At 38.8% G+C, this 25,895-nt stretch overlaps 1 protein-coding gene across 2 annotated transcripts in view; it reads left to right on the top strand.

The window, feature by feature from the left end:
- RRN3 (RRN3 homolog, RNA polymerase I transcription factor) overlaps positions 1-25,895 on the top strand; it is a 34,549-nt gene that overhangs the window by 4,018 nt on the left and 4,636 nt on the right. For both annotated transcript variants that reach the window (XM_036917885.2, XM_036917886.2), the window contains exons 4-15: positions 2,045-2,134; positions 2,245-2,374; positions 2,778-2,837; positions 3,452-3,515; positions 4,282-4,351; positions 6,846-6,944; positions 8,557-8,649; positions 9,665-9,803; positions 11,062-11,192; positions 12,157-12,287; positions 21,303-21,487; positions 23,814-23,922. In XM_036917885.2, the coding sequence (XP_036773780.2) occupies positions 2,045-2,134; positions 2,245-2,374; positions 2,778-2,837; positions 3,452-3,515; positions 4,282-4,351; positions 6,846-6,944; positions 8,557-8,649; positions 9,665-9,803; positions 11,062-11,192; positions 12,157-12,287; positions 21,303-21,487; positions 23,814-23,922 (1,301 nt within the window). The remainder of the gene's footprint in view (positions 1-2,044; positions 2,135-2,244; positions 2,375-2,777; positions 2,838-3,451; positions 3,516-4,281; positions 4,352-6,845; positions 6,945-8,556; positions 8,650-9,664; positions 9,804-11,061; positions 11,193-12,156; positions 12,288-21,302; positions 21,488-23,813; positions 23,923-25,895) is intronic.

Here is a 25,895-nt window from a genome sequence, read left to right as displayed (position 1 = left end):
AATCATTGTACTCTGGATCTCCATGCCCCCCTCTGTAATGTGGAGACCAGTGGTAGTACCTCCCTCATGGAGTGATTGTAAGGATTAAATTAGTTAATGTAGGTTGAAATCTTAGAAGGTTTCTGGCATATTGTAAGTACTGTGTCATTTCTACAAAATTCCCATGCTTTGCGATCCAGCTGAAATGTTATCTTCTCCAAAGATAAGAGCACATGGTCGTTCATTCAGTCCACTCCCCACATTTCCAGCAGATCTTTCTTATTATAAATCTAGCTGAAAAGGACTTCAACAATTTATGTGGTCCCCTTTGCTCCCCAGATTTATCTGTTGGCTTGCTCACCCTATACTGAAGCTGTACAGAACTGCTTTGGTTTTCTGAAAATGTGCTTTCCCCTCTGTAAGGAGTACAGTCCCCAGAGAATACTCACTCTGTCCAAAGACAGCAGAAGCATTGCTTCCCGTTTAAAGCTTTCCCTGACCTGTGCCTTCTTCACAGGTCCGAAGGACCATTTTCTTTTTGTTCCACTGTACTTTGTATCAGCACTTCTCATTCTTGGTATCTTAACATCAGTTGTGTCTGTTAGTTCTGAGGGGTATTGCAAGTAATTTGCTTCTAATAACAGTTCATTACCAAGGCACTGACGACTGTAGCTGGTTTACTTTTACTTTAGAAAGTGAAGCTGTTTAAATGTTATCCTTTTAATTTTGTTGTACCTTTTTTAGTGGGAAAGGGATAGGATAGAGCTAACTCATAATTATTTGCATGTAATTTAGCTCGTCTTCTGTGCCTCAGGCCTTGGTGAGCCACCATTAATGTTAGCCTTAATGGTTGTGGATAATGTGAAATTACCATAGTGCAAATAAGTTATGATTTACTTTATTTTACTGCCAGTTTACTTGGGGTTTCATCAGAAAATAGCCCCATTGAAGTTTGTCACAATAATGATGCATAGAAAGCACTCAGTGGTTGAATGAGGGTGAGGACAGAGGTGGTGAGCTCCTTCTGTGTGTGGAGCAAGGCATTGTGGGAGAGTATGTGGGACATAGGCTTAGACTCAGATTTGAACCTGCTTCTTTATTGGCTTCTTGGTTGGACAAGTGCTGATTAATTTCTCTTAGCTGGTTTCCTCAACTGTAAACTGGGAGTAACAGAAATCTTTTTGGAGGGTTGTTACGTTTAGGAAAAGGTGCATTATGGATGGCATTGAACACCATGCCTGGCACCTGATGTGCTCTCACTAAATGGTACTCTGTAAGTAGTCTGTAACTGTAGATACAACTGTCTGTCACTATAGGTACAACACTATTGCTTCTGTTTATGTATCTCTTTCCCATATGGAGGGGTTAATCAGCATTAACTATTTTTCCAATTTGGGGGCTTTTTAGTTTTTTCTTGTGTATGTTCTGTATATGCACAAATACAGTCTATTTTACATAACTGATATTATATTGTATACATGGCTTCTTTTCTTTATTTAGCAATTTTTCCCATGTCACCAAAAGTTACGAAAAGTAATTTTATTGCCTGAATACAGACTTTGTTGAATAGTGGAACATCATTTATATGTAACACATCTTACCATTTAAAACGTTAGATTTATTGATGACTAGTTAATCAGCTTAGACTGAATGTCATCTGCGTGCTTGTACATGAGCACGGTATAGAGGAGAGAGAGGTACTGTTGGTCCTTGTGGTCTTGTATTTGAATCTGCTATAATTCTGCAGTTTAAAAACTCAGGTGTCAGCATTTGAGTTGTTTTCACTTTTTTAGGGCAAACAAAAATGATTAGAAGGAAATATTCAATTTCTTTTTTTTGTATATGAGTTACTACATTACTTTTTCTTAAAAACAGGAAAACCTATTATAATTTTTTTCCATTTTGATACAGACATTTTCATCCTAATTTGGGCTTAAGTCCAAGTTTGTGACTTTTTCTCCCTAATTTTAATATTATTGATAGGTGACTGATGCAAGATAGTATCACTTCTTTGTTATTTAGAGGATTTGTGATTTTGAAAGTACTTTTCTTTGTCTAACTTAAGGATGACCAGATCATTAACTGGCTGTTAGAGTTCCGTTCCTCAATCATGTACTTGACCAAAGACTTTGAGCAGCTTATCAATATTCTGTTGGTAAGTTCACCATTCGTTTCACTGACTAGTATGTGATTTAGTACTTTGAAAACAGTATATATTGTATCATTAAATTGTTTCTTTTATCCTTCTCTCCTTCCCACCTCTAGAGACTGCAGTGGTTAAACAGAAGTCAGATGGTGGTGGAAGAGTATTTGGCTTTTCTTGGTAATCTTGTGTCGGCACAAACGGTCTTTCTTAGACCATGTCTCATCATGATTGCTTCTCATTTTGTACCTCGTAAGTGATTCCTCTTGGCTTGCTTAGATTTTTCATATTTTAAATATCCCTTTATTAAAATTCTGCCTTCCCAGTACACTTTAGAGATTGTGCCACAACAGAAGATTCCAGGATGTATATTGGCAGTAATTCTGGTACCTGTCTCTTCTCTGTAATGGCCTTTGTGGAAATGTCTACATTTGTTTGTTGCTGTGATTTTTATGGGTAATAATTTGCTTTAGAATTCAGGAAATTTTTAGATGTTTAAAAACTCTGAAGTTACTTGATGAAAACCTCTCCCCCCCCATTGTAAATTTAATCATCACACTAAGTTTGGACAATGGAAAAAATCACTTTTTTGTGTAGCTGTTGATTGTTTAGGTCAATGGCAGAAGAATAACATATTTTGTTTTTCCCTCAAAAGCCCGAGTGGTCATTAAGGAAGGTGACATAGATGTTTCAGATTCTGATGATGAAGATGATAGTAAGTATAAAGAGGCCTCTGCAGGACCTATCTTTATATGGAGGTTGTAACAAATGAGAACATGTGATGAAATCTTTTTGTTATATATAGCATTAACATGCAAGCAGTTGCCCTTAATGCATTATTTATATATAGTTGACCCTTAAACAACACAGGTTTGGTCCACTTACAGGCAGAATTTTTTCAGTAAATATACTGGAATTTTTTTTTTCGAGATTAGTGATAATTCGAAAAAACCTTTTCTCTAGCTAGCTTTATTGTATAAATACAGTACATAATGCATATACAAAATAACATGTTAATTGTTCATGTTATTGGTAAGGCTTCTGGTCAGCAGTAGGCTATTAATAGTTAAATTTTTGGGTTGTCAAAAGTTACGGATTTTTGACTGTTGGGGAAATGGGGTTCAGCATCTCTAACCCCTGCATTGTTCAAGGGTCAACTGTAATTAGTCCATTTAGTCTTCATTAATAGTTGGTTATGGAGAAAAATCTTGACATTATTTTGCTGGTAAATGATTGTTTTGGTTAGCAAGTGTTTTTAGCTTCCAAGTACATACCTTTTAAGTTTTCAGTTCTATTTTGATGCTCATACTCTCACTTTTCACCATACAGATCTTCCTGCAAATTTTGACACATGTCACAGAGCCTTGCAAATAATCGCAAGATATGTCCCATCGTGAGTATATACTTTTGTTACTTACTTTTAATCATGATATTTAAGTCTCAAAATTATAATCAGAAAATTACAAAAACATTAGCATCAAAATTCAAAGTTGTGTGCTACATGTTTTTGTATCTTGTTGATATAACATCACATTCTACAGAAGAAATGGCATTTTAGTTCTCTATTCATTGTCTTTATTTATTTTTCAAAACTTGTGTGCGAATTCTTCCCCAAATTTTGTATAGTGGTTGGAATTTTGCTTTTATCTCCAACAGATATGATATCCAAAAATTTTCAGTGAGAAACTTCAGTGTGTTTGTGTCATGCCACCTAAATAAAAATTGCAGTTCTAAGAAAAGCTTTTAAGGTGTGTGGGTTTCTTTTGGAGGGGTGGACTTAAAGTTCCCTCTGTGTATTTATTATTTGCTAACTTTGAAAAATTGAAGTTGATAATTGTTTCTCCTTTTAAGAAATAATACACGTGTATAGTGGGAAATTTTAAACTGGTTTAAACTGAAATTTTAAAGTTTAGATTTTAAACTGACACTCTTTGATGTTTTTGTTGAAAAAGAATTTCCCTTAATTTGATGTTGATATGAAAGTTAATAGAAACTTATTTTCCCCTAAGTTATTATAGATTTTCGCTGAAACTATGCATTTAAGTTCCAATTGTTTGAGGTAGGATTCCCCTTTGCCTCCTGTATTTGTATTTGCTCTTAGAAAAGAAATCCAGTTAACATGGATGGGTTGATTTTTATTTTTTTATTTTTTTAAATAGGACACCATGGTTTCTTATGCCAATACTGGTGGAAAAATTTCCATTTGTTCGAAAATCAGAGAGAATATTGGTAAGAAATCTTTTCATGGGAAAATGAAAAAGTTTTGTATGATTTAGTTTTAGATGACAGTAGGTCTTTTTCTTAAAAGTTGTCTTCTAGGGTTTAAACTACAGACTAGGAATTTGACTTTCTTAGTGACTAAGCATCCCCAGTGCTCTTTTCTCCTACTCTGATGTACAAGCGAAGGGCAGAGTCCATTTCAGAAATATCTGGGTAAATATCTTAATGCTTATACAGGTAAAAATGAGTAGAGTAGTTCATATTTACCAATTATAAACATGCCTTATTTGAACATGAAGGCAGAGATCTCTGTAGGTGAATTATACTCAAGTTTTTTGTGCAGTATTTAGATTATGTGTGTAGTTTTCAATAACGAATAGTGGTTCACTCCTAAGCATCAATTATTTTTTCCTAAATGAGGTATTCCAAGTTTTAATAAGGGGTTAATAAGTTTGCTAATATTTGTGAGGGTATGCTTCAAGAGGAGTGTTACACACCCAGTATCTCTTAGGAATGTAGATGCAAAACATCTCAACAAAATACTAGAAAACTGAATCTAGCAACATATGAAAAGAATTATGCACCAGAACCAAGTAAAATTTATCCTAGGAATTGATTTAATACCTGAAAATCAATTCATATTAATATACCTTATCAATAGAATAAATGAAAAGAACCATGTGATCATCTCAAGAGATGCAGAAAAAGCATTTGAAAATACCAAAACCCTTTCATGACAAACACAGAAGGGACCTTTTTCAACTTGATAATGATTATCCATGGGAGGCTCCCAACTAACATAGTCAGTGGTAGAAGACTGAAAGCTTTCCCCGAAGGAACAAAACAAGGGCATCTGCTTTTGTTGCTTTTGTTCAGTATGTACTAGAGGTGGTAGCCAGGGCAGCTAGGCAAGAAAACGAAATGACATCCAGGTTGGAAAGGAAGAAGTACAACTGTCTCTGCAGATGACCTAATTTTAAATTCAGAAAAGTCTAAGGAAGGTACAAAAACACTAATAAATGATTTCAGCATGGTTACCGGATATAAAATCAATATACAAAAACCGGTTGTGCAGGAAAATTTAATGGGGGAAAGAATAGTCCTTTCAACAAATGGTCTGGGACAAGTGGATATCTACATGCAAAGAATGGAGTAGGATCCCTCCTCACCATATAAAAAAATGAACTCAAAGTGGATAAAAGACCTAAATTTAAAAACTAAAAAAATTCTTAGAAGAAAATATAGGTGAAAGTTTTTGTGACCTTGAATTAGGCAACAGTTAATACACATGACATCTGGAGCACAAGCTACTATGAAAAAATAAATCGAACTTCATCAAAATTGAAGTGTGTTTCACAGGATGCCTTCAAGAAAGTGAAAACATAACCCAAATAATGGGAGAAAATATTTGCAAAACATAAAATGGATGAAGTATTGTATCTAGAATATGTAAAGAACTCTTAGTAACTCAGTAATAAAAAGGCAAATAACCCAATTTAAAAATGGGCAAAAGATCTGAACAATGTTTCTCCAAAACAGATGTACAAATGGCTAATAAGCACACAAAAAGATCAATATCATTAGTCATCAGAGAATGCAAGTCAAAACCATAATGAGATACCACATCACACCCATTATGATGGTTGTACTCAACAAGACAGACAATAAGAAGTGGTGGTGAGAATGTGGAGAAATCAGAACTCCTTGTACCTTGCTGGTGAGAATGTAAAATGGTCAATGGTGCATCTGCTTTGGAAAAGCCTGACAGTTCTTCATAAAGTTTACACAAAATTGCCACATGACCCAGCATTTCCACTCATAGGTATATACCCAAAAGAAGTGAAAACATGTCCACACACAGACTTTTACATGACTGTTCAAAGCAGCATTATGCATAATAGCCAAAAGTATGGAAACAACCAAAGCTTATCAACTGATGAATCAACAAAAGGTGGTATGTCTATACAATGAAATACTATTTGGCAATAAAAAGGAATGGCTTACTTGCTACAACATGAACAAATCTTGAACATAATGCTAAAACATGACATATAAGATTCCTTTTATATGAAATGTCTAGGATAGGCAAAATCAGAGAGACATAAAGTAGACTAGTGGTTACCTAGGGCTGAAGGGAGGTACATTGCTAAAATACAGTTTTTCTTTTTAGGGTAATAAAAATGTTCTAAAATTGATTGTGGTGGTGGTACGACTGAGAATATAAAAGCCATTGAAATTATATAAATTCATACTAAATGGATGAATTATATATGAATTATATCTCAATGTTTTAAGAAACGACGTGGAAATATACAAATCATTGATGTAATCAGATTAATTATACTGAACATTGCATGCATAGAGAAACAGTATAGTTTATGCTGCTGGATAGTCTGTTTTTTCTTTTTAAATAATTGAAATTAAAGATTGTGTGATTAGTGTTTTTTGCTTACATAATTATGAGCATTTATTCTCTGCTGAAATGTTTATCTTTGTGTTTTAGGAATGTTATGTTCATAACTTACTAAGGATTAGTGTGTATTTTCCAACTTTGAGGCATGAAATTCTGGAGCTTGTTATTGAAAAGCTACTCAAATTAGATGTAAGTATTTAATAATGTTTTTTCCTTGATTTTCACTTTTTGTATTTTATTTGTTGTAATCAGGATGTGAAGCAATAGTAGCAACAATGGAAATGAAACCACAATTCTACTTCAATTCATTTCATTTCTTTGAACTTCATGATGTGCTGGAGTTGTTATCAGTCCCATCTTTCATGACAAGAATAAGGCATTAATTAGATAGTCACACAAATGTAAAAGTACATTTGTGGTAAATGCTATGAATGGTACACATGCATTCTGATGAACTAGAAACCCTGATACAATTGAAAGTCAGGAAGGCATTCCTCAGAAGTGATGTTGAGATTGTTTATACCGTTATTTAAAGAGGTCTGCCATGAGGTACAGTGGGAGTGGAAGCAAGTGGAGTCTAGTGACAGTGTGGTGGAAAGGTGAACTGGTCCTTAAGACTGGGTTGGAAGTGGAAGTAGGAGTAAGGGAAAGGAATCCTTCAAAGGTAGCTAGCTCCCTGTGGAGTAGAATCTCGGTGTTGCTGTTAACAGTAATATGAGAAGTCAGGAGAAAGGTGGAAGGTGGTGTGTTCCATTTTGGATGGATTGAGGTACAAATGGGCGAGCTGGATACTCCCTAGATGGTCGCAGGTGCAGGTAGGGGAGTGAGAGCAAGCCTGGGGCATCTCAGTTTAGGACAGGAGAGAGCGAGCGTGGCTACCTGGTGAGGATTTATAAGAAGGAGGGCTTTGTCCAGCAGTGTGAGATAACTGCTGACATTCCTGGGAAGATGGAAAAAATGAAAGTCCTTGGATTTGGTGATTAGGAGGTAGCCTGTTGCTGTCAGTCTGGAGGGGGAAGTGCATTTCAGGAGAGAGCCTGGGTGGTTACTAAGTGGGCTATGAGAGGCGTCGGTGAGAGTTTGGTATAAAGGGGGGATGCAGCAGGGGTGAAAGGTGCTTGGGGTTGGGGAGACTTGAGTGTTTTGGACTGAGCATGCAGAAGCTGATGGAGAGAGTGTTGACATTTTAGGGGAGAGACTGTGATGAGGCAGGTCCGGGAAGAGTTGGAGGTTGGCAGGCTGGCAGGTGGCTCACTTGGAGTCAAACCTCTGGCCAGTTGCATGATCTCTGTAAAGTCTTTTCTCTGGTATATACTCACAGGACATTTAGGAAGAGGGTCATCTATAGATAGTAAAAAAGGTATGATTTGAATGGTATACTAAAAAAGATGTATGAAGTTTATATACCAAAATCAGTATTCAAAGACTCAAATTTGACTTGGATTTCATCATTTTCTGCTCAGTTGATTGATGATGTGTTATGGTCTTGCACATAGTAAGAGTTGGGAAAAGTGTTGGATTTGTTGAAGCTATGTAATTTAAATCAGCACACAACAGTTCATGTTAATTTCATAAAAGAATATAGTAAAGAGGGCTTGATTTATAATCTTGTTAATTCCTTCATGACCCAGGCTGGTTTAAAGGTTTGCACCGTAATTGTGCATTGAGTCACAGTGATTTATAGGTGCTGATCTGGACACCTTTAAAGTATGTATATCAGATGCATTTTCAGTCCCCAAGAATGTAGCTGTATTTTAAATGCCTTCTTATTCTTTTATTGTTTTTCTTTATTACATTGTAGGTGAATGCGCCCCGACAGGATATTGAAGATGCAGAGGAAGCAGCAGCTCAAACTGGTAGTGGAAGAGATGCCCCAGAAGGACTGTTTAATATGGTCAGCATTTATTAATGAAAGCCCACGTGTGCAGTTCCTAATTGCAGAGGGTGGGAAGAGACAGCTGATGGCCTCTCATCTTTTTCAAGGCTCCCATCTTTTAGGTTAAAACAGTAGTTCAGCAAACTCAAGAATGATTTCTTAAATGAATAGTTTGCTCTCGTATTGCTTACTGCCCGGTAGAGTTTCTTTATTTCCAAGGCTTTGAATTTGGGTTTGGGGAAGTATGTTTTATTTTTATATTTAATGTTTGTTTTTGCAAGCCACAGATTGTTCATGAGGGACTGAGAACTAAAAACGTATCGGCTTGACTCTGTTTTACAAGTTGTATACCTTAAGGCAACACTTTTCTACCTGGGACAGTCTTTGTGTGGGTGCTCTGGAAGGAGAGCCTTTGGGACCAAGGGTATGAGGAAGCAGGGAAGGGCAGGAAGGATCTAGGTGAGAGTGTGGCCTCCCTTGGCAGCAGCTACAGCCTCATCCCACCAGCTGCAGCTCATCCCATATCTGAGGGTGATTTACCCCACAGAACTGGTCCCAGCTTGAGACCAGGGAGTTTATCAGTGAGTCGTCAGTTCTGATGGAGAGGGGCTGGAAGGAGGGCAAGGGCAGTTCTCTGGAGACGGGGGGCAGCTGTGAGCTGTTGTGGTCAACACAGCAGCTGGGAGTTGGGTGCCCTGTCCTGGGAAAAGAGGCCTGGCACCAGCAGTGCCCCCCACAGTGGGTTCCAGGGGCTGGGCTATGTCTGTGGTGTTTGCACGGCTGTACTCTTAAGTGGGTCTTGTAAATGAGAATCACAGGGGCTCTGAATCTGTGCTTTTATTTTGAATTTTTTACATGGTTCTGTTGAACAACTCTGGTTGAGAGATCCTTCCTGGAAAGCATCTATTAGTACGTTTTTGGTGTTTTTTTTTTTTTTTAATCTTTTAAAGGAAATAACCACCTTTGAGAGTTTTCCCACTAAACTACTCATACACTGGATTTGTTAACATCAATTTTTACTTTATCTTCACAGGATGAAGATGAAGAAACTGAACATGAACCCAAGGCTGATCCCGAAAGGCTCAATCAGATGGCACATCCGGTAGCTGAGCGCCTGGACATCCTGCTGGCTCTGCTTTTGTCCTACATTAAGGATGTCTGCTACGTAGATGGTAACAAGCTTTGTACATTATAGAATGTTTTACAGTACAAAAATACTATACTACAGTGTAAAAATATTATAATATCTAATACTGATAGGAATCTTGTAAAAATTACTATTTTGATTCTGAGGAAAAGAAGGCTTAGAGAGTATTACTTGCCACTGTAACATAGCTTGGAAATGGTGGGACCAGAATTTGACATTCAGGACTGGGTATTTGTCTCAGTGCACCTGATCTTTTCACTGACTATTGTATTAGAAGATAATATATGCAGTTTGGTCAGGCTTAGGAGATCAGATTACACTCAAGTTCAAGACACTTAAGAATGGTGTGGGGGACATCCATCTGGGGCATGGTGTGGCGTTGCGTGCGCAGGGTCTTGATGGCATGGCTATGTCATGTTCAGGTACTGCAGGACCATATCCATATGCTTTTTGCCCCTATGGGGTTTTCACTGTGCAGGTTTTGCCAGGAAAAAACAGCTTTTTTTCCAATCAGGTTGCTAAGATTTAAGAATGAAATTTGGCCACTCGGATAGTAGGATTTGAATCTGAGTTGACTATGTCTCTATTTTGACTTTTTTGCTGTTGCAAAAATAACTGATGTTAGAGAAAATTTACAAACTACAGGAGAGGATTAAAAAGGGCAATTTAAATGGCCACATTCCCATTATTCAGAGAACTGTTGTCAGCATTTTGATTTGTTTTCTTGCTGTTAGTGTGTGTATATGCATGTGTTGTTCAATGAATTTGGGGGTCATACTGTGCGCTGTTTAATAATCTGCCCTGTTCACTGTGAATATTTTCTCATACCATTCATTGTTCTGAAGTAGTTGTGGTTGATCACATGGATCTAACTGATCTGTTTTTATCCTCCCCCTTTTTTGCCATTATTATAAAATAACAGTGTAATGAACATCCTTTTACATATTTCTTCAATTATTTGCTTGTGATAAATTCCTAATAGTAGGGTTACTGGACCAAAGGGCTTCTGTTTCACGAACGGTAAAATTGCCTTTTAGAAGGGTTCCTGTTTAGGGCATCATAGCAGTGTGTGTTGGGGGAGGGTCTGCTTCCTTTCCAGTGCTGCATTATTATACTTAAAAAGGCAAATCTGTGCAAATGAAAGTGGCATTTTGCTTTAATCATAGCTGAATGGATGGTGTTGTGTTTCTTAATCGTATTGTTTTCTTTCTAAAAATTTGTTAAATGAAACTGATAGCTTGAAAATATATTGATAAAACTGAAATGCCAAATTATCTCTGTAGGTAAAATTGATAACAACAAAACAAAGGATTTATATCGAGATCTCATAACCATCTTTGACAAACTCCTGTTGCCCACCCATGCCTCCTGCCATATACAGTTTTTCATGTTTTACCTCTGTAGCTTTAAATTGGTGAGTATGTCATTACCATTAGCTTAGCTTATTTTATTCTTGCCCAGGTTTTCCCTTAAAAACTGGCAAGAGGGAGCAGGGAAAGGAAATCATGAGGTGACTAATTCTATTTCTGTGTTCATTCTCCAAGTACCTCTAATAAAATAGCATGCCCTTGTCGACCCAGGGAAAGTGGGGAGGGGGGAGCACACCAGCCAATGCTCTGACAATGTCATCCTGCATTTTCCACTAGGTCCACTAGGTGATGCCGTTCCCTTTAATTCAAGCCTTTCTCTATGAAAGTCTCACACGGGATATTTAACTGTTCTCTATGCACTCTCAGTTGATCTTGGGACAGTATTGGTCATGGGTAAGAGGGTTATACACAATCTGCCCCAAAGTATGTGTTAATAGTTTTGAAAAGGGCTATTTGGGAGAAGTTGTAGGTTATATTTTTTGTTAAAAAGAAGTCTAATCTGTCCTTTCTTCTGTGATCAGCATAATTAGTTAAACACCGATTGTACTTGAATCCATAGTTCTGTTTCTGGTTAGGTTTACTATGTGCAAAGACTGGAAGGAAACTTTGCACTGTGAAAGGTACTGCAGGAAGGGTTCCCTTGTGAGCGTGGATTATCACGTTTCCAGTTCTGGCTAACCGTCAGAATCCCTTGGTACAGCTTTTAAAATAGGCAGATTTCAAAGCCTTGTTACAAACGTACTGAATCTGTGTGGTTGCTTTTGATGCCTGGCTAGTTTGGGGATCCATTGGCTAATTTAACATTGAGGGATGCCTTTTGTTTTTAGTAGTATAGTCTCAAGGTGTTTCAAAATATAAGAACCATCATGACTACTCATTATTTATCTAGCAGCGTAATTGAGATATTAGAACCTTTCCATATTGGTGAGCTATCAAAACCTTAGGATTTTGATAGCCAGAATATTTTAAGCATAAAAAAGATCAGACCAACACCTTCTCTTTTTATAGGGATTTGCAGAAGCATTTTTGGAACATCTTTGGAAAAAACTACAGGATCCAAATAATCCTGCCATCATCAGGCAGGCTGCTGGAAATTACATTGGAAGCTTTTTGGCAAGAGCTAAATTTATTCCTCTTATGTAAGTAATCTAATCTTTAAGTTCTTTGTCATGTTGTGCTTTGAAAAGATTATAGCACCTTCACAAGTCAGAGAAATATCTGCCTTATTTCTTTGGTCTGATTTTAAAGTGAAAAAAAAAAAATCTCTTCCCCTACTCTCTGCAGGATGATTGTACGTCCACGAGGCAATTTTGGAATAAATTGTCTCCTTTTTTAGATTTTAGACTTCATATGCAAAGCTTTTATCATCCGTTCTGTATGGTTGCACATGAACATGAAGATCTGTTTGTCTTCATGGGTACTATACAATGTTGTATACTGTTTTGATTCTTTTTATAGGTTTGTCATTTTTCATTTGCATTCCAAATCAGTTGTATCTGTTAAAGCTGAAGAACAAATCCCTTTAAAGGTAATAGAAAGATCTATCTAGGAGGTCAGCTCTGGGCCTGTTTCTTCCTGTGATCCATGAAGATATGTTTAGGCAAGGATACGATTAAAAACCCGCAACAACTAAAAGCTGTGTAGCCATTCTGTCCTAAAAGGTTGACCACAGGACTTAATCAGAATCCCATAGGGCATAGTGAAATCAGTCAGACTGTGTTTCCCTTGTAACATTGGTAAACGTACCCTGTTCTTTGGCCATACTCCCTACAAGAGCTTGGAGGCCATTGGAGAAGCCTTTTTGAGTTGATAAGGAGAAATAATCTTAATACCTTGGGAATTGAGGCGTCTTTATGGGTGCTCTGCCTTTTAATCAGAAGGCTGTCTTCCTACTCACCTGTCCTTTTTCCTCCTTCATTTGTGTCTCCTCTTTGCCCACGGATAATATGGGCTGACCTTTCTTGGTTTGTAATGAGAGACAATTGTGTGTTTTTTTGTTTTTTTTAAATAATTATTTTTTATTGAAGGGTAGTTGACGCACAGTATTACATTAGTTTCAAGTGTACAACACAGTGGTAGAACATTTATATACATAATTCGAGGTTCCAGCTATCACCCTACCAAGCTGTTACAATATCTTGACTATATTCCTTATGCTATACATTACATCCTGGTTACTTATTTATTTTACCATTGGAAGTCTGTCCTTTTTTTTTTTTTTTTGTGAGGGCATCTCTCATATTTATTGATCAAATGGTTGTTAACGACAATAAAATTCTGTATAGGGGAGTCAATGCTCAATGCACAATCATTAATCCACCCCAAGCCTAATTTTCGTCAGTCTCCAATCTTCTGAGGCATAACAAACAAGTTCTTACATGGAGAACAAATTCTTACATAATGAATAAGTTACATAGTGAACAGTACAAGGGCAGTCATCACAGAAACTTTCGGTTTTGCTCATGCATTATGAACTCTAAACAGTCAGTTCAAATATGAATACTCATTTGATTTTTATACTTGATTTATATGTGGATACCACATTTCTCTCTTTATTATTATTATTTTTAATAAAATGCTGAAGTGGTAGGTAGATACAAGGTAAAGGTAGAAAACAGTTTAGTGTTGTAAGAGAGCAAATGTAGATGATCAGGTGTGTGCCTGTAGACTATGTGTTAATCCAAGCTAGACCAGGGCAATAAAACATCCACGTATGCAGAAGATTTCTCTCAGAACAGGGGGGGTGAGGTTCTAAGCCTCACCTCTGTTGATCCCCAATTTCTCACCTGATGGCCCCCCTGCGACTGTGCCTGTCTTAGGTTGTTCCTCCCTTGAGGAATCTTACCTGTCTCTGGCTAACCAGTCATCTTCCGGGGCCATACAGGGAAATGTGAAGTTGGTAAGTGAGAGGGAAGCCTTATTGTTTGAAAAGGTTAGCTTTTTACATCTTTGCATATTTATGCCCTGTGGCTTCTATGCCCAGCATTTGTCTTGAGGTATCTTTACCACTTGGAAGAATTATGATACTCGGTAAATTTGATACGAGGCACGAATTCTATTTAAGGGTTGTAATTAGGAAGGAAGAAGAAAAGCTGTAGAAGTAGCAGGCGGAAGAAAACATGGGAAGATTGATTATTTCTTTGACATATCTTCTTGTAGAGTACTTCAGCATGAATAGGTTTTAAGCTACTACTTAAATTGCGCACACACATTAACATAATAGGAGTATAGTTACATAACCAAAGCATATCTGTAATTACCAGCCATCTCCAGTGAAACCAAGAAAACCAGTTAGGCACCTTAGGCATTTGTGAAAACTTATCTATGACATGGTGGATATTGTCCAACTGAACTTGAACAGTCTGAGAGAAATCAGACAAATTAAAACAACCCATTCCTGGGGACTGTTCACATGCCATATGTTCTTTTAACAGTAAATAGTCTGTAGTTGTAAGACTTTGGAGCGGTACAATTTGCACTTCTCCAAATTCTTGGTTGAGTTCCAACAGTATAGATCCAGTCAAATTTGTTGTTTTACTGTATGCACAGGCCAGCTTAGATATCTCCTTCCTCATTCCCATGGCAAGTCCAGGAACGGGTGGGATGAGTGCATCTACAGCTGTTGCAGTGCGTGGATCTTTGTTGGGGTTTTTTGATGATCATCTTCTGGCATGAGTCTTCCCGAGAGTGCTGATGTTGGAAGTTCTTTTTCATATCGTATCTTAGTTCATTTTTGGGGTAGCCCAATTAGGCTTTGATCCTCTGTATAAACACAAACAGACCCTTTGCCTACACTTTTATATGCCCTTTATACCCTTGTGTAGAACTCGTTGGAGGTTACCACACAGGAACTGCCCTTTTTTTTTTTTTTCTTTGTTTTTGGTATCACTAATCTACACTTACATGACGAATATTATGCTTAATAGGCTCTCCCCTATACCAGGTCTCCCCTATAAACCCCTTTACAGTCATTGTCCATCAGCATAGCAAAATGTTGTAGAATCACTACTTGCCTTCTCTGTGTTGTACAGCCCTCCCTTTTCTCCTACCCCCCCATGCATGTTAATCTTAATACCTCCCTACTTCTCCCCCCCTTATCCCTCCCTACCCACCCATCCTCCCCAGTCCCTTTCCCTTTGGTACCTGTTAGTCCATTCTTGAGTTCTGTGATTCTGCTGCTGTTTTGTTCCTTCAGTTTTTCCTTTGTTCTTATATTCCACAGATAAGTGAAATCATTTGGTATTTCTCTTTCTCCGCTTGGCTTGTTTCACTGAGCATAATACCCTCCAGCTCCATCCATGTTGCTGCAAATGATTGGATTTGCCCTTTTCTTATGGCTGAGTAGTATTTCATTGTGTATATGTACCACATCTTCTTTATCCATTCATCTATTGATGGACATTTAGGTTGCTTCCAATTCTTGGCTATTGTAAATAGTGCTGCAATAAACATAGGGGTGCATCTGTCTTTCTCAAACTTGATTGCTGCGTTCTTAGGGTAAATTCCTAGGAGTGCAATTCCTGGGTCAAATGGTAAGTCTGTTTTGAGCATTTTGATGTACCTCCATACTGCTTTCCACAGTGGTTGAACTAACTTACATTCCCACCAGCAGTGTAGGAGGGTTCCCCTTTCTCCACAGCCTCGCCAACATTTGTTGTTGTTTGTCTTTTGGATGGCAGCCATCCTTACTGGTGTGAGGTGATACCTCATTGTAGTTTTAATTTGCATTTCTCTGATAATTAGCGATGTGGAGCATCTTTTCATGTGTCTGTTGGCCATCTGTATTTCTTTTTTGGAGAACTGTCTGTTCAGTTCCTCTGCCCATTTTTTAATTGGGTTATTTGTTTTTTGTTTGTTGAGGCGTGAGAGCTCCTTATATATTCTGGACGTCAAGCCTTTATCGGATGTGTCATTTTCAAATATATTCTCCCATACTGTAGGGATCCTTCTTGTTCTATTGATGGTGTCTTTTGCTGTATAGAAGCTTTTCAGCTTAATATAGTCCCACTTACTCATTTTTGCTGTTGTTTTCCTTGCCCGGGGAGATATGTTCAAGAAGAGGTCACTCATGTTTATGTCTAAGAGGTTTTCGCCTATGTTTTCTTCCAAGAGTTTAATGGTTTCATGGCTTACATTCAGGTCTTTGATCCATTTTGAGTTTACTTTTGTATATGGGGTTAGACAATGGTCCAGTTTCATTCTCCTACATGTAGCTGTCCAGTTTTGCCAGCACCACCTGTTGAAGAGACTGTCATTTCGCCATTGTATGTCCATGGCTCCTTTATCAAATATTAATTGACCATATATGTCTGGGTTAATGTCTGGATTCTCTAGTCTGTTCCATTGATCTGTGGCTCTGCTCTTGTGCCAGTACCAAATTGTCTTGATTACTATGGCTTTATAGTAGAGCTTGAAGTTGGGGAGTGAGATCCCCCCTACTTTATTCTTCTTTCTCAGGATTGCTTTGGCTATTCGGGGTCTTTGATGTTTCCATATGAATTTTTGAATTATTTGTTCCAGTTCATTGAAGAATGTTGCTGGTAGTTTCATAGGGATTGCATCAAATCTGTATATTGCTTTGGGCAGGATGGCCATTTTAACGATATTAATTCTTCCTAGCCACGAGCATGGGATGAGTTTCCATCTGTTAGTGTCCCCTTTAATTTCTCTTAAGAGTGACTTGTAGTTTTCAGAATATAAGTCTTTCACTTCTTTGGTTAGGTTTATTCCTAGGTATTTTATTTTTTTTGATGCAATTGTGAATGGAGTTGTTTTCCTGATTTCTCTCTCTGTTGGTTCATTGTTAGTATATAGGAAAGCCACAGATTTCTGTGTGTTGATTTTGTATCCTGCAACTTTGCTGTATTCCGATATCAGTTCTAGTAATTTTGGGGTGGAGTCTTTAGGGTTTTTTATGTACAGTATCATGTCATCTGCAAATAGTGACAGTTTAACTTCTTCTTTACCAATCTGGATTCCTTGTATTTCTTTATTTTGTCTGATTGCCGTGGCTAGGACCTCCAGTACTATGTTAAATAACAGTGGAGAGAGTGGGCATCCCTGTCTAGTTCCCGATCTCAGAGGAAATGCTTTCAGCTTCTCGCTGTTCAATATAATGTTGGCTGTGGGTTTATCATAGATGGCCTTTATTATGTTGAGGTACTTGCCCTCTATTCCCATTTTGCTGAGAGTTTTTAACATGAATGGATGTTGAACTTTGTCAAATGCTTTTTCAGCATCTATGGAGATGATCATGTGGTTTTTGTCTTTCTTTTTGTTGATGTGGTGGATGATGTTGATGGACTTTCGAATGTTGTACCATCCTTGCATCCCTGGGATGAATCCCACTTGGCCATGGTGTATGATCCTTTTGATGTATTTTTGAATTCGGTTTGCTAATATTTTGTTGAGTATTTTTGCATCTACGTTCATCAGGGATATTGGTCTGTAGTTTTCTTTTTTGGTGGGGTCTTTGCCTGGTTTTGGTATTAGGGTGATATTAGCTTCATAGAATGAGTTTGGGAGTATCCCCTCCTCCTCTATTTTTTGGAAAACTCTAAGGAGAATGGGTATTATGTCTTCCCTGTATGTCTGATAAAATTCCGAGGTAAATCCATCTGGCCCGGGGGTTTTGTTCTTTGGTAGTTTTTTGATTACCGCTTCAATTTCGTTGCTGGTAATTGGTCTGTTTAGATTTTCTGTTTCTTCCTGGGTCAATCTTGGAAGGTTATATTTTTCTAGGAAGTTGTCCATTTCTCCTAGGTTTCCCAGCTTGTTAGCATATAGGTTTTCATAGTATTCTCCAATAATTCTTTGCATTTCTGTGGGGTCCGTCGTGATTTTTCCTTTCTCGTTTCTGATACTGTTGATTTGTGTTGACTCTCTTTTCTTCTTAATAAGTCTGGCTAGAGGCTTATCTATTTTGTTTATTTTCTCAAAGAACCAGCTCTTGGTTTCATTGATTTTTGCTATTGTTTTATTCTTCTCAATTTTATTTATTTCTTCTCTGATCTTTATTATGTCCCTCCTTCTGCTGACCTTAGGCCTCATCTGTTCTTCTTTTTCCAATTTCGATAATTGTGACATTAGACCATTCATTTGGGATTGCTCTTCCTTTTTTAAATATGCTTGGATTGCTATATACTTTCCTCTTAAGACTGCTTTTGCTGTGTCCCACAGAAGTTGGGGCTTAGTGTTGTTGTTGTCATTTGTTTCCATATATTGCTGGATCTCCATTTTGATTTGGTCATTGATCATTGATTATTTAGGAGCGTGTTGTTAAGCCTCCATGTGTTTGTGAGCCTCTTTACTTTCTTTGTACAGTTTATTTCTAGTTTTATGCCTTTGTGGTCTGAAAAGTTGGTTGGTAGGATTTCAATCTTTTGGAATTTTCTGAGGCTCTTTTTGTGGCCTAGTATGTGGTCTATTCTGGAGAATGTTCCATGTGCACTTGAGAAGAATGTGTATCCTGTTGCTTTTGGATGTAGAGTTCTGTAGATGTCTATTAGGTCCATCTGCTCTACTGTGTTGTTCAGTGCTTCCGTGTCCTTACTTATTTTCTGCCCAGTGGATCTATCCTTTGGGGTGAGTGGTGTGTTAAAGTCTCCTAGAGTGAATGCATTGCAGTCTATATCCCCCTTTAGTTCTGTTAGTATTTGTTTCACATATGCTGGTGCTCCTGTGTTGGGTGCATATATATTTAGAATGGTTATATCCTCTTGTTTGACTGAGCCCTTTATCATTATGTAGTGTCCTTCTTTATCTCTTGTTACTTTCTTTGTTTTGAAGTCTATTTTGTCTGATACTAGTACTGCAACCCCTGCTTTCTTCTCACTGTTGTTTGCTTGAAATATGTTTTTCCATCCCTTGACTTTTAGTCTGTACATGTCTTTGGGTTTGAGGTGAGTTTCTTGTAAGCAGCGTATAGATGGGTCTTGCTTTTTTATCCATTCTGTTACTCTGTGTCTTTTGATTGGTGCATTCAACCCATTAACATTTAGGGTGACTGTTGAAAGATATGTACCTATTGCCATTGCAGGCTTTAAATTCGTGGTTACCAAAGGTTCAAGGTTAGCCTCTTTAGTATCTTACTGCCTAACTTAGCTCGCTTATTGAGGTGTTATATACACTGTCTGGAGATTCTTTTCTTCTCTCCCTTCTTGTTCCTCCTCCTCGATTCTTCATATGTTGGGTGTTTTGTGCTGTGCTCTTTCTAGGAGTGTTCCCATCTAGAGCAGTCCCTGTAAGATGTTCTGTAGAGGTGGTTTGTGGAAAGCAAATTCCCTCAGCTTTTGTTTGTCTGGGAATTGTTTAATCCCACCATCATATTTGAATGATAGTCGTGCTGGATACAGTATCCTTGGTTCAAGGCCCTTCTGTTTCATTGTATTAAATATATCATGCCATTCTCTTCTGGCCTGTAGGGTTTCTGTTGAGAAATCTGACGTTAGCCTGATGGGTTTCCCTTTATAGGTCACCTTTTTCTTTCTAGCTGCCTTTAACACTCTTTCCTTGTCCTTGATCTTTGCCATTTTAATTATTATGTGTCTTGGTGTTGCCCTTCTTGGATCCTTTCTGTTCGGGGTTCTGTGTATTTCCGTGGTCTGTTCAATTATTTCCTCCCCCAGTGTGGGGGTTTTCAGCAATTATTTCTTCTAAGATACTTTCCATCTCTTTTCCTCTCTCTTCTTCTTCTGGGACCCCTATAATATGGATATTGTTCCTTTTGGATTGGTCACACAGTTCTCTTAATATTGTTTCATTCCTGGAGATCCTTTTGTCTCTCTCTATGTCAGCTTCTATGCGTTCCTGTTCTCTGATTTCAATTCCATCAATGGCCTCTTGCATTCTATCCTTTCTGCTTATAAACCCTTCCAGAGTTTGTTTCATTTCTGTGATCTCCTTTCTGGCATCTGTGATCTCCTTCCGGACTTCATCCCATTTCTCTTGCGTATTTCTCTGCATCTCTGTCAGCATGTTTATGATTCTTATTTTGAATTCTTTTTCAGGAAGACTGATTAGGTCTGTCTCCTTCTCTGGTGTTGTCTCTGTGATCTTTGTCTGCCTGTAGCTTTGCCTTTTCATGGTGATAGGAATAGTCTGCAGAACTGGGACGAGTCACGGCTGGAAGGACTTCCTTTCTTGTTGGTTTGTGGCCCTCCTCTCCTGGGAGAACAGCGACCTCTAGTGGCTTGTGCTGCGCGCAGACAGGGTTTGTGCTTCCTGCCCGGCTGCTATGGAGTTAATCTCCGCTGTTGCTGAGGGCGTGGCCTAGCTCGGGCAGCTACTCCAAAATGGTGGAGTCGGGTTGGAGCAGGAGCTGCTGGGAGGCTATTTATCTCTGTAAGGGGCCTCTCTGCTCCCTGCAGCCCAGGGGTTAGGGTGCCCAGAGATCCCGGATTCCCTACCTCTGGATTAAGTGACCCGCCCTGCCCCTTTAAGACTTCCAAAAAGCACCCGCCAAAACAAAACAACGACCACCGAAAAAAATTTTTTTAAATTAAAAAAAAAGAAAAAAAAGGTGGTCGTTCGTTTTTCTTTATTCTCCGGTGCCAGCCTCAGGCCTCTGCTCACCGGTCTTTCTGCCCTGTTTCCCTCGTATTGGGGTCCCTATCCCTTTAAGACTTCCAAAAAGCGCTCGCCAAAACAAAACAGCAAAAAAGCAAAAAAAAAAAATAGTCGCGCGCTTTTCTTATGTCCTCTGTCGCCCAGCCTCCAGTGCCTGCTCACTGTTCTTGCTGCCCTGTTTTCCCAGTATCGAGGGCCCTGCACTCTGGCCCGGATGGCTGGGGCTGGGTGTTCGGCAGCCCCGGGCTCCGTCTCCCTCCCTCTCTACCTGCTCTTCTCCCGCCCGGAGCTGGGGGGAGGGGCGCTCGGCTCCCGCGGGGCCGGGGCTTGTATCTTACCCCCTTCGCGAGGCGCTGGATTCTCTCAGGTGCGGATGTGGTCTGGATATTGTCCTGTGTCCTCTGGTCTTTATTCTAGGAAGGGTTGTCTTTGTTATATTTTCATAGATATATGTGGTTTTGGGAGGAGATTTCCGCTGCTCTACTCACGCCGCCATCTTGCGCCCCCCTCTCCAATTGTGTGTTTTGATGTCACTCTGACTTTTTTATGAAGCAAGTGAAGTTGACCTGAATTTTTTTTTTCTCTAGTACTGTAAAGTCATGCCTAGATCTTCTGGTTAACTGGCTGCACATATACCTTAATAACCAAGATTCAGGAACAAAGGCATTTTGTGATGTTGCTCTCCATGGACCATTTTATTCAGCCTGCCAAGCTGTATTCTACACTTTTGTTTTTAAACACAAGCAGCTTTTAAGTGGAAACCTGAAAGAAGGTCAGTGATTTGGAATTGATGGGTGGGAACTGGATTTTCCTTGTAGACTAGTCACCTTGTAGAATGGGGATTCATTACTTTCCTGAGAATTTGATGGAACCTAAGGAGGTAGAGAACTGCACATGCACTGGAACTTTTACAGATAACTTCCAGCAATTTACATGCTCCTAGAATGACCGGAAGCCACCTCTTTAGCAGTGGGTGATTGGAGGCTGAGTGTGCCCTTTCTAGAGTAACTGTCACATGGGAAGGCACTCTTCATAGCGGAGGCTGAGCACTTGCTCTGTGTCTGCAGGGTGCTCAGAGCTTTCTGCACACCCCGCCTTGCTCTTGGAACTGCCCAGTGATGGACAGTGCCATTCCTGCCTTACAGAGGAGACCAAAGTGTGGGAAGCAATCTGTTGGCAGGGTAAGAAGTTGAAACCAGGTGAAGACAACTCTAAAGCATGTGGCCATAACAGTTAAGCCCCTCAATCTAAAGAGTTAACTGAAGAAATTATTTAAAAACTCAGTTTTGCTGTTTTCTAAGGATTGTTTATATAATTCAGATTTACCAAATGAAGCTTGTTTAGTGGGTTAGTGCATTTTAGTTGAAGATAGTCCCCAGGAACAATCTCAGTTAAATTGTTTTGTTTTCATGAATAATTCAAGTGGTTTAATAGGCAGTTTCCCCTAGCGTTTCAAACCTCTGCACTGCTGACATTTTGGGTGGATCATCCCTTGTGGTGGGGGCTGCCTGTGTGGTAGGATGGCCAGCTGCATCCCTTGCCCTCTACTCACTAGACTCCAGTAGCACCTCTCCCTGCCTTCTGTTGTGACAGCTGAAACTGGCCCCAGAGACTGCCAGATGTCCTCTTGAGTTGAGAACCATAACTCTGAACCGAAACTTGTATGTTTCAGTTGTATTATACGTAATACAGTTGTATTATACGTTGACCCTTGACACAACATGGGGGTTAGGGGTGCCGACCCCTGCCTCACTCAGTTGAAGATCTAAATACAACTTTTTTGACTTCCCAAAAAGTTAACTAAGAATAGCGTGCTATTGACTAGAGGCCTTAATAATAACATACAGTTTATTAGCACATACTTTATATGTCACATGTATTATATACTGTATTCTTACAGTAAAGTAAGCTAGAGAAATTAAAATGTTTTTCAAATTGTTGCAAATCTCCAAAAATTTTTCCAATATATTTATTGAAAAAAATCCTCATATGGGACACTGTTGAACACTCTGTTGTATACTTGAAACCAAGGTAAGACTGTATATCAGTGAAAAAAAAGAAAAAGAAATCCTTGTATAAGTGGACCCACACAGTTCAAACCCATGTTGTTCAAGGGTCACCTGTATTTACTTATGTCCCATATACTTTTTAAAAAGATAAGGGGTTAAAATCAATTGTGTGAACTAGTAGTAGGACAAGGTTTTATCACACGGTAAGTAAGATCTCTGCTTTTCTTTGTATAAATGTTGAGTCTTAGGTAAAGAGAGTATGTTTCTTGCAAGCCATGGCATTATCCTGTTTTTAGTTATTGTTATCAAAATGTACATCAGAGAATCTCCTGAGAAAATATACTTGAGCACAACTTTGCTTAACTCTTAAAATAAATATGCACCTTTGTTTTACTGATCTGGGAGACAAGTGTAATAATTAGCTCCAGGGCAGTGGGATCTGTCTAATTTTTCTTTTACCTCCATAGTTTCCTTATTTAAAAAACCCTGAAAAAAAAAAAAACTAATGCATACTTAAAAAACATGCTCAACTTCACTAATATTTTAAGATATTCCAGTCTTGCTAATTTTGCTTGCCAGTTTGGCATATACATACATACATATATATATATATATATATATGGAATTCAAGGAGGAGAAATTCAAAATTGTACTGTCTTTACCTCTAGGGAATGGAGACTCACTTTGTTGCTTCAACTTCTTAGTGATTTCATGATTGTTGGGTGAAATCAAATCACATGGTCTTTCTTTTTCCTCTATAAACTCAGCATATGCTGAGCTTACAAATACCTGAATTCCAGATTGTCATAAGCTTATAGCCCACTAGGAGTGTGTGCTTCTTCCTGGGTCTTTAATGGAATAAACTGTTTCTTTAGAAAAGTTCAGTTAGTCATAAATGAATGTGGGTAAGCCTAGTATGTTCTTCTGGGATCTACATTGTGTGACTGTCTATGTGGACCTTTGTTTAAAGCATTTCTGCGAATAACTTTTTTAAAATCCTTTTTTTAGTGTGTGAAACAATGTTGCTTAAAGAGATCCTAGACTGTTTATGTTTGTAACTTAAAAAAAAAAATCTTGATTTAATCAAAGGTTTGAGATACCTTCAGAGTCTCAATTTTGAACGTATAGTGATGAGCCAACTAAATCCTCTGAAGATTTGCCTGCCTTCAGTGGTTAACTTTTTTGCTGCAATCACAAGGTAAATTATTTGTTCTTTACTGGTAGAAGTTACTTAAAGTAAATTTATGTTAGTATTAGCATTGTAAAATTCCATTAAGTTTCTGTGAAATTATTCAATAAAATTAATAATGAACATTTAAGAATCAATAACCCAATAACTGCAGGAAAGTGCAGTGAAACGATTGTCCTTAATACTTTGGTGGTATTAGAAATGCTACTACTCTTTATCCAAAGAGAGTAATTCAACAGAAGCCTAGGTACTTTGAAATAGGTAAGGCAACTAGTAAGCTGAGAGGTACAACACAAAGGTGTTTATTAGAGTGACTCCTGTGATAATAATAAAAATAGACTGGACTTGAGAGAAATATACAACAATAGGAGATTGGTCTTGTGAGGGCCAAATTACTGCAGGCTTTGTAGCTATAGCTAATGCATAGCATTTACTGTGTGCTCAGTACAGTTCTAAGCACTTTTCCCAGAACTCACTTAATCCTCTGTTCTCTGTTGTTACACACACAATCCTCTGTGTGTTAAACAACACAATCCTCTGACTCTGTTGTTAAGCCCTGTTTATAAGTGGAAGATGGAGGCACAGAGAGGTAAGATGACTTGGGTGAAGTCAGCTAGACTGTGCAAAGCTAAAGTTTGAATGCAGGCAGACTGGCTCCTTTGTGAGCATTCACTGATTATTCTGCTTCAAGTAGAAAGTGAAATGGAGACCTTGAGCATTTAATCAGGATTGTCAGGATAGGATCATAGCTTAAAATCTTCAACAGATATGAGTCTGTTCTACTAGAAGACAAAAATAATTCTTTCATCTCTTAGTTCCCTTTAGACAGCTTGCTGCTCTCATTCTGCAAGCTTATTTTTTCTTTGATGGGCCCCTAATTCAGGGTATTTCTGTTTCTCCTGAGATCTCACAAATGATAATAAAGAATTAAGAAAAGGAATAAACCAACAAGCAGTAGCCTTCAGTGGTGAAAGATGCCCGTGTGTTGCAGGAAGGCAGGCAGGAGTAGGAACGGATGAAGCAAAGCAGAGGCACCCCAAGTAGAGGGGTGCAGTTGATGAGCAGACTGGTCCTAGGGGCTCTAGATTTGGGGTTGGGGTTAGCAGCAGAGGTTGGGGTGAGATGGGAGACTGGGCATAAGAGATGGAAATGAAGGTTTGTGCCCAGGGGCTTGTGGATTCATGTCTGTATCTGCTGCCTTTGCTTCCCTGACAGTCGGAGGAGATTCATACTGACTCACGCAGCTGTGTTCTGACTGGAACTGCTGCGTGATGCTCTGCTGGTTATTGTTCCTTGACTCTTCGCTGGGAGTCATGCTGTGTTTGTTTCCCAGCATTGGGGACAGCAGCGGAGTCACACTGTTGTGTGTCCTGTCACCCAGAAATGGAGCTGCTAGGCTGGAGGGACATGCACAGCTTCAGCTTTATCAGTCATTGCAAATTGTAATCCAGTGAGGTTCTGCCAGTTTACCTTCCCACCAGGAGTGAGGAGTCAAATATGATCCTTGGCTGATGAAATAGCAATCGACTTCTGTTGCTTGAAATTGCAGTTGTGATCTGAGAGCAAATCTGGAATGGATCCCATGGGTGGGAGGTGGGAGGTAGGGCGTGGCTGAAGTGGGCTAATCCCTCCTCTCAGAGAAGCCGTCCAGTGAGTGATCTTTCACACTAGGTCATAGGAGGTGGCCGCCAGCAGAACTGAGTGTAATCGTCCTCTTGGTTTTTATTACGAGTTCTTCAGTCCGTTTAACAGCATTCCCTCACTATGCCTGTTCCTTTCTTTGCCATTTTCTGAGCCTGTGACTCAGTCATCCCATGTCTCTCCCTCATTACAGTCCTATTTCTTCAACAGCCACTATCTCCTCACAGTATATATCCTGAGTCCCATTGTCACCAACCCCGATTCCCTCACAAACAGTAAAAATAAATAAGTCAGCTGTATAGTTTTGCAAGCTAAGAATTTTGCCTTGAACACATTAATTT

Source organism: Manis pentadactyla, chromosome 10 (genome assembly GCF_030020395.1).
Source record: "Manis pentadactyla isolate mManPen7 chromosome 10, mManPen7.hap1, whole genome shotgun sequence".
NCBI lineage: Eukaryota > Metazoa > Chordata > Mammalia > Pholidota > Manidae > Manis > Manis pentadactyla.
The sequence above is the reverse complement of the archived record's forward strand: the minus strand, read 5'-3'. Positions and strand labels throughout refer to the sequence as shown.